Below are 6,994 nucleotides of genomic sequence, written 5' to 3'. Positions count from 1 at the left end.
TGACATCGCGGCGCTGCCGGCGCTCAAGGTGGGAGCGGACCCCGCTGCCCCGCCCCGGGTCCGCATCGCGCACCCCTGACCGTCCCATCTCTGTCCCCTCCAGAGCCTGGACGTGGCCAACAATCAGCTGCGGGAGCTGCCCGCCGCGCTGGCCGACTGCCCCCGCCTGAAGGAGGCCAACTTTAGGGGCAACCATCTGAGGGACAAGCGGCTGGAGAAGATGGTCAATGGGTGCCAGACGAAGGCCATCCTGGAGTACCTGCGGGCCGGGGGCCGTGGGAAGGGGAAGGCCGAGAATGCCAGAGAAGAGGTCAGGAAGAAGAAGAGGGAGAAGCAACAGAAGAAGGACAGTGGGGATGGAGAGCAGGATGAGGTGGAAGAGGCGAGCAAGCTGCTGGTGAAGGTTCTGCACGTCTCCGAGAACCCAGCACCTTTGGTGGTCAAAGTGAGCCCGGGTGTCAGAGATGTTCGAGCCTTCATCGTGTGCTGTGTGCTGAAGGGAGTGAACCTAAAGCCGGGAAATGCTCTCAAGAGGTTCCTGTCCATGCAGGTAACAGCTGCGGTCTCGTGGTACTCATTTGGAAAGGCAGAGTTGGAAATAGACTGTTCCAGGCTCCTTCCAGCAGATGAGTTTGTGAAACTTAGGGTGAGCTCCTCACCCTGCAGGTGTGAGGGTACAGGGTGAGTGGTCCCTGCCAGCAGCATTTGCCCAGTCAATCCAAAATCAGCAGGACTGGTTGTTGGGAAGGGCCCATCATAGCTCAGGTATTGCCATGAGGGCGGTGGATGCACTCATATTTGCGTTGTGACTGTAACAGCAGCTTGTTAGTGCTGTGGAACCTGTTGAGAGCTAAAAATAACCCTGTGTCCGTGTGTAGAGATCCCCCGCGTTAGCTTCAGGTTCCCTGATCTGTGCTAAAGCCATGTTTCACACCCAACTTTCTGACTGACGTATCATGCCCACAGACCTGTCCCTTAGGTGGCAGGTGGGAGCTGCTTTCAGGTTGCAAGACTTGAGTATTTGGGATCATTTTCTGATATAAAACTTGTTTTCCCTGTTGAGAAAGGTGTCATGTGTTGTCAGGCTTTGCTACCTTTGCATTTGGACTGTAGTGCAGATACAGGTGAAGGGATGGGTTCTGTTTCATACTCACCTGGCTGGTAGTGCTGCTAACATTAAAGATAGAAGAATCTGCACTCAGGAGGGGTAAATTATGTTGACTTTTTGATCTATTTTGATGGCATCCTTTATGTTTCAGACTAAGCTGCATGAGGACATCTGTGAGAAGCGCACAGCGGCCACGATTGCCACCCATGACTTGCAGCTGGTCAAAGCTCCTCTGACATACGATGTTCAGCCTCCTGATGCGCTCAAGGTAGGGCTTTAGGGTAGTTTCTTACCCCAAAGAGCCTAGAAAACAAACTCCAGGAACTTTACTTTAGAGGTTGTGCTGTTTTCCCTGCTGTACCAGGTGCCTGGTTTAGTACTAGTGACTGAGCCTGTTTTTCAAGTGGGTGTTACAGCAGTCTGTGTGAAATGGAAATTTTTCTGTGCTGAAAAAGACATGACAACTTGCAGGAGTATTGTTTTAATTATTGATTTGCTTACAGGAGAGTGTTATAACCCTGGTGTTTGAGTGAAATGGAATTCAAATGTTTTGTTTTCTTGTGTGGTGCAGATCATGCCCCTGGGTCGGAAGGAGATCAAGGCAAAGGACCTTCTCCGCCAGCTGCAGCTGGAGGCTGAGGAGCAGCGGAAGCAGAAGAAGCGTCAGAACGTCTCTGGGCTGCACAAGTCAGTGCCCTGTTGTGGTTTACCCCATGTACATTTAGGTGACTGCACTGGGGATGGGGCAGATCTGTTTAGAACAGCAGACACAAGGGAAGCAGAGAGGAATGAAGTGTGTGTGGTGCACGTGCTGTGAGCTAAGTGAATCAGAGATGAGGTAAAGCTGACAAAGTAGCAGATGGGCTGTAAAGCATCGTGTGGCCCTGCCCTGTGCGTTCACTGCTCATGCAGAGATCACACACTAATTCTTTTTGTCACTATTTCTTGCCATTGTGTCCAGCTGCTCTCTCAGTTGCTCACTTCTTGCTGCTTTGTTTCTCGTGGCAGGTACCTGCAGCTGCTGGATGGCAAAGACAACTACCCGTGCCTGGTGGATGCTGAAGGTGCTGTGATTTCCTTCCCACCAATAACCAATAGTGAGAAAACAAAGGTACTTCCCGTTCGTTATTAATTTATGTTAATAATTAAACAGTGTTTCCCTCTACTGAGAGGTGTTTAACTCGAAGACGTACGCAGTTCTGTGAAAGTTGTGCTTGCATTCCACATACAAACTCTCACAGCCTGTGTCATATGGGCCCCACTGTCAGACTGAGAGGGACCTGGGAGTTACAGTTTTACCTCTGGAAATCTGTTCCAAAGCACCAGCCTGCCTGTGCAAAAGCTTTGTGGAAGGGCAAGAACGTGGTTTTTGACTGGTAAAGAAGAGCAGAGCTTTGCCCCTGCTTAAACTGAGTGAAAGCCTTCAGCTCTTTGTACTGGGACGTGTCCAGGGGGCTGTGGGTGAGGTGCTCTGACTCCTGACTTGCTTCATCTCTGAAACTCTTGCAGATTAGAAAAGAGACCCGGGACCTGTTTCTGGAAGTGACGAGCGATACCAGTTTACAGATCTGCAAAGATGTGATGGACACCCTTATCCTGGTAGGAAGTTCAGGAAAATATCCTTCTGTTCTTGGCGGGGCTTCTACCAAATGTGTCATTGCTCACATGCATTGAGAAGAGCACGGAAGCTGATTTGTATTTCAGCAGTACTATTATTCCCTCTGATTCATTTTCTGCCACAGAATTGATCTTGTTCTCTGTATTTTGCTTTTAACAGAAAATTGCAGAACTGAACAGATCTACCTTGGAGAACAAGGAAGGCTCTGGTTCAGATATGGAATCAGATGCTCTTTGTGGACCAGGGAATTTGACCCTACCCTTGGTGGTGGAGCAGGTGCGAGTGGTGGACACGGATGGGAACTTGAAAGTACTTTATCCTTCAAAAACTGACCTGGCCACAGTTTCCTCTCTGCTGACTGTGATCCGTTAGCAGCTGCCTGAGCCGAGAGAGGATTCCATTTCCTTTTTTTTTTGTTTTGTTCCCATACTCAACAACGCAACTGGTGCACAACAAGGTGGTTTGGGTTTTTAAAGAAAAGATGCGGAGCATCCTGCTGGGAAGGCAGCGGCTTCAGAGTTTGATGAGCTACAGCAAGGAGAGTTGGGATCTTTCAGCCTTAACAGAGATCGTCAGTGTTAGGCCTGGGCAGAAAGAGCAGCATCTTCCAATGTGGGCTGAAGGCAGAGAAGGTGCTGGATGTCAGAACGCAGTAGAGAAAATCATTACGATGTTTAAAGCAAGCGCAGTCACATTTTTCTGCAAGATCACTTTTTCCTCCTGGTGTTTCATCTGGATCGTTATTTTGGCAGCAGAGGAATGCAGTAATTGACAGTGTGGAACGGAGGTCCTCTGCTGGGTACAACCTGGAGTCAGAATGCCAAAGCACTTTGCTGACATCTTGTTCTGCACAATTTTGTTTTTATCTGGAGTAACCGGACATTTAGTTGCTGTCAGAAGCGTTTAATTGCTGTCAGAACTTGAGGGATGTGTTTTAACATGATGGTTTCTGTGCTCAGGCATGAGCATAGCTTCCATTTTTAAGGGGTTTGTTGAGTCGGCTGCAGGGTTTGTGTGTCCCAGTGCATTTCAGGGCCGTCCTCCATCCCTGTGGCAATTGTGGTGACCCTGTGTGTGCCTGGAGAGTTACTGTGATCGAGCACTGGCTTTGTTCTTGCTGAGGAGGTTCAGGTCCATCCAGAGCTGCCTCAAATTGACACTGCTGAACTCCCTGTCCCCCCAAAATACAGGCACTGATGCCCAGAGTGATCCTCCTGGAGCTTTCTGCCCTACCCACATATTTTTACCTTCCAAAATACGGGCAGTTGGAGCAGTTCTCGTTTGGCAATCTGTGGGTGACCTCTGTGCGTGGGTGAGCACTGGTGTGAACTCACACCTCTCCCTGAGCCAGGGTGACCTCCACATTGACTCTCTTCTGGTAAAAATGGTATGTCAGAGCTCTAACTGAACTGATACTGTGTCAAATACATCCCCGTGTTGGGACTTGCACATGGAATGGAAAAATAAAGCAGCTCTTGCAGCCATGGCACTGTCGCTCGTTTTGGCATTGGTGGACGTTCAGTTGTGTCACTTAGAAGCTTCCCAAAGGAAAAATGGGAATTTCACACTTCCCAGCTGCTTATAGCCAAGCAATCCTTGTGCTTCAGGCTTCTCTGGGCAGTCAAGTGTTAACAGACGAAGGACTTAAAGTGACTTGTGCTCTGAGTCGGCTGAAACAATTGAATCAGATACTCCCACAGAACCCGGTGTCAGTAAAATGAGTTTAATTTGTTGTTAAGTCACCAGCTCAGAGCTGAGAACCCAGAGCCTGAGGCTGGTGATGGGTTCTGGCTCAGCCATCAGGGTGGCTTTTCTATCTTGGAAGAGTACTTTCTCCTTGCTGTGGTAGGTGAGGCCGTGTGGCTGTCGCTGCTGACCCGGGACACCCTGCTACCCTTGTTCTTCAGCATCTGCTGGAACTCCGTCCGCTCGTTAAAGATTTTCTGAAAATCAGCGATATGTAAAGAGGTGGGAAGGCTGAGAGCACCACTGCAAAGTGTTCTCTTACCTCAGCAGTCCTTTCCTGGCTGCTGGAAGTTGTTTGGAAGAGCCACGTACCTGCATTGCCTCCAGCACCTGGTCGTCCGTGAGCTCACCCGGGGGGTCCTGGATGCCCTCCACGCTGAACGTAGCCTGGATTATTTTGCTTCGATACCTTTCAAACTTTGCATAAAAGAGGAGAGCAGGTGTGTTTAGTCTTTTTGTGCAATTCCCTTGGCATTTGCATGGATTTACAGAGACTGCACTGTCAGTCTCTTGGGCAAAGGACTGGTGAACGATGAGATGGAAAGTGTCTATGTGAAATTACAGGCAGTTTGGGCTTCACTGAAAGTGCTGTGGTAATCATGTGGGTCTAGGTGGGCCAAGGCTCTTCCCCAGGTACATCTGCCTGCAGGGAGATGACTTTAAGGTTCTTGTTACCTCGAGTCTGGTACGATGTTAGAAATCTGGTGATGTACCTGATCTGAACTCAAGTTTCTCAAGCGTTTCTGGTATTTGAGGCCTGTTTGCTTTATAAGCAAGCACCTGGGGAACAAATGGACTCAGATTCCCAAGTGTGTCCCAAGAGGGAGACAGGGTTCTGAGGTGGAAGAGGCCACGCTTACCTTGGTGCTGATGCGTTCCAGTGCCACTCTGGTTTGCAGTTCCTTGAGCTGCAGTGCCTCAGCCTGGCTCTGGATCTCCTTCTTGGCCTGTTTCTGCTCCAGGAGGTGGAGGCGGGTGGTCACAACCTCGGCCCGCAGCTGGCTGATTGTCTCCTGTAACTCACTGATCAGCTTGTTCTGCTCAGCCAGCTGGGATTCCTGTTCCATAACAACCTGAGCAGATACAGAAATCCAGCTGTTACTGTCGGGAAGGAAGCAGTTTTGGCCTTATCTTCCCAGTATTTAGTCCAAATGCTTCCTGGGCAGAATCTACAGACTAACAACCTCACCAGTACTGGTAGCTGTTATTACTTGGTGTTTTCTCTAAAACCACTTGGATTGACTAGGGGTTTTATATGGCAAACTCTCCCAACCCAATGAAGCAGCAAATACCAGACTTTTCTGTAGAGGCTTTGCACAAATTCACCTGTTGAAGGTTGTGGTTCTCCTCCTCCATCATCACCATCGTTTCTTCCTGCTTCTGTTCTTCTGTCAGGCTGCAAAACTGGAAGGAAAATATTTTACACTTCAGTTTCGCAGCTACAGGTGCCCCTCCTGCCTATGAGAGAGGGAACTGTTGCAAAAATCCTAAATTCCCAGCTGCCAGCTTTCCTGCCAGCCACAGCCACCACACTCTTGGGCTGTACCTTGTTAGAGACAGCTTGGAGCTGGACTTCTTGCTCTCTGAGCTGCTTCTGGAGCATTTCCTTTTCAGATCTGATTCTCCGAAGCTTGGATTCTTGGATCTCCATCTGTCTTTGCAAGGAAGAGATGGCACCTGTAAAGTGGGAGTAGTCTGGGAACAGGCTTGGGTCACGTTAATGCTGCAGCCACAGTGATTCTGGGTGATAATGTGGCTTGTGGTGCTTTGCTGGGATGTGGGTTTGTACAGCCTGGAGAAGAAAAGGTGGTTTCACTTCAGGGTGACCTAGTTGTGGCCTTCCAGTACCACAAGGAGCCGACAAGAAAGATGGAGACTGTTTGCAAGGGCCTGGACTGACAGGACAACGGAGAACGGCTTCACATTGATAAAGAGCAGGGTTAGATTGGATATTAGGAAAAAATTCTTCTCTGTGAGGGTGGGGAGGCCCTGGCACCGGGTGCCCAGAGAAGCTGTGGCTGCCCCATCGCTGGCAGTGTCCGAGGCCAGGTTGGACGTGGCTTGTAGCCACCTGCGACAGTGGAAGGTGTCCCTGTCCATTGCAGGGAGGGGAACTGAGTGAGCTTTAAGTTCCCTCCAACCCAAACCATTCTGTGACTCCATGTGTGTTAAACCACCGGGCTCTGTGTGCTCTGTGCTGCTCTGAGCACACGGGGAGTGGGCACCTCGAGCCCTGCTCTGCCACTGCGTGCCCCAGGACTCTGATCGGGGCTTTCTCTGCTGCGTTTCCTCATGTTCTTCACTCCCAAGGGGAGAAAGAAAGTGTTTTCAAAAGAAGCGGCTTTTCAGCCTCGCTGTGTGAGCAGCACCCTGTAAGGTTCTCAAGGTCAAAGGAGCCGAATTGAATGAGACCTAGGCAGGTAAAGGTGTGCGCTGGGCACCTCCCGCGGTACCTATGGCCATCTTGTGGTCATCCTTGGCTTTCCGCAGCTCCTCCCGGAGCTGTCCCACGGCTTCGGTGA

The 6,994-nt window shown here is 50.1% G+C and overlaps 3 protein-coding genes across 4 annotated transcripts in view; 2 read left to right on the top strand and 1 right to left on the bottom strand.

The window, feature by feature from the left end:
* Nucleotides 1-4,212, top strand: part of LRRC47 (leucine rich repeat containing 47) — a 5,264-nt gene extending 1,052 nt beyond the window's left edge. The window contains exons 2-8 of the mRNA XM_008641250.2: nt 3-28; nt 104-550; nt 1,260-1,376; nt 1,680-1,795; nt 2,117-2,219; nt 2,618-2,707; nt 2,886-4,212. Of these exons, the coding sequence (XP_008639472.1) occupies nt 3-28; nt 104-550; nt 1,260-1,376; nt 1,680-1,795; nt 2,117-2,219; nt 2,618-2,707; nt 2,886-3,098 (1,112 nt within the window). The 3' untranslated portion in view covers nt 3,099-4,212. The remainder of the gene's footprint in view (nt 1-2; nt 29-103; nt 551-1,259; nt 1,377-1,679; nt 1,796-2,116; nt 2,220-2,617; nt 2,708-2,885) is intronic.
* Nucleotides 4,213-4,433: 221 nt separating this feature from the next.
* CCDC27 (coiled-coil domain containing 27) lies at nt 4,434-6,988 on the bottom strand. The gene is made up of 6 exons (XM_017744049.1): nt 6,926-6,988; nt 6,019-6,149; nt 5,799-5,876; nt 5,333-5,545; nt 4,785-4,889; nt 4,434-4,669 (listed from the first exon to the last, which is right to left on the bottom strand). The coding sequence occupies exons 1-6, from the start codon at nt 6,933-6,935 to the stop codon at nt 4,526-4,528; spliced, it is 681 nt and encodes a 226-aa protein (XP_017599538.1). The 5' UTR covers nt 6,936-6,988; the 3' UTR covers nt 4,434-4,525.
* The window catches only part of LOC108449077 (inositol 2-dehydrogenase-like), an 8,829-nt gene continuing 6,664 nt past the window's right edge, over nt 4,830-6,994 (top strand). The window contains exon 1 of one of the 2 annotated variants that reach the window (XM_017744047.1): nt 4,830-4,912. The gene's annotated coding sequence lies outside the window, so the exon portion shown is untranslated. Of the gene's footprint in view, nt 4,913-6,162; nt 6,893-6,994 lie in introns of those variants that run through there. The other variant, XM_017744048.1, reaches the window with a different exon arrangement.

Source organism: Corvus brachyrhynchos, unplaced genomic scaffold (assembly GCF_000691975.1).
Source record: "Corvus brachyrhynchos isolate BGI_N302 unplaced genomic scaffold, ASM69197v1 scaffold68, whole genome shotgun sequence".
NCBI lineage: Eukaryota > Metazoa > Chordata > Aves > Passeriformes > Corvidae > Corvus > Corvus brachyrhynchos.
Note: the sequence above shows the minus strand (reverse complement) of the source record. Positions and strands in the feature narration are given on the sequence as shown.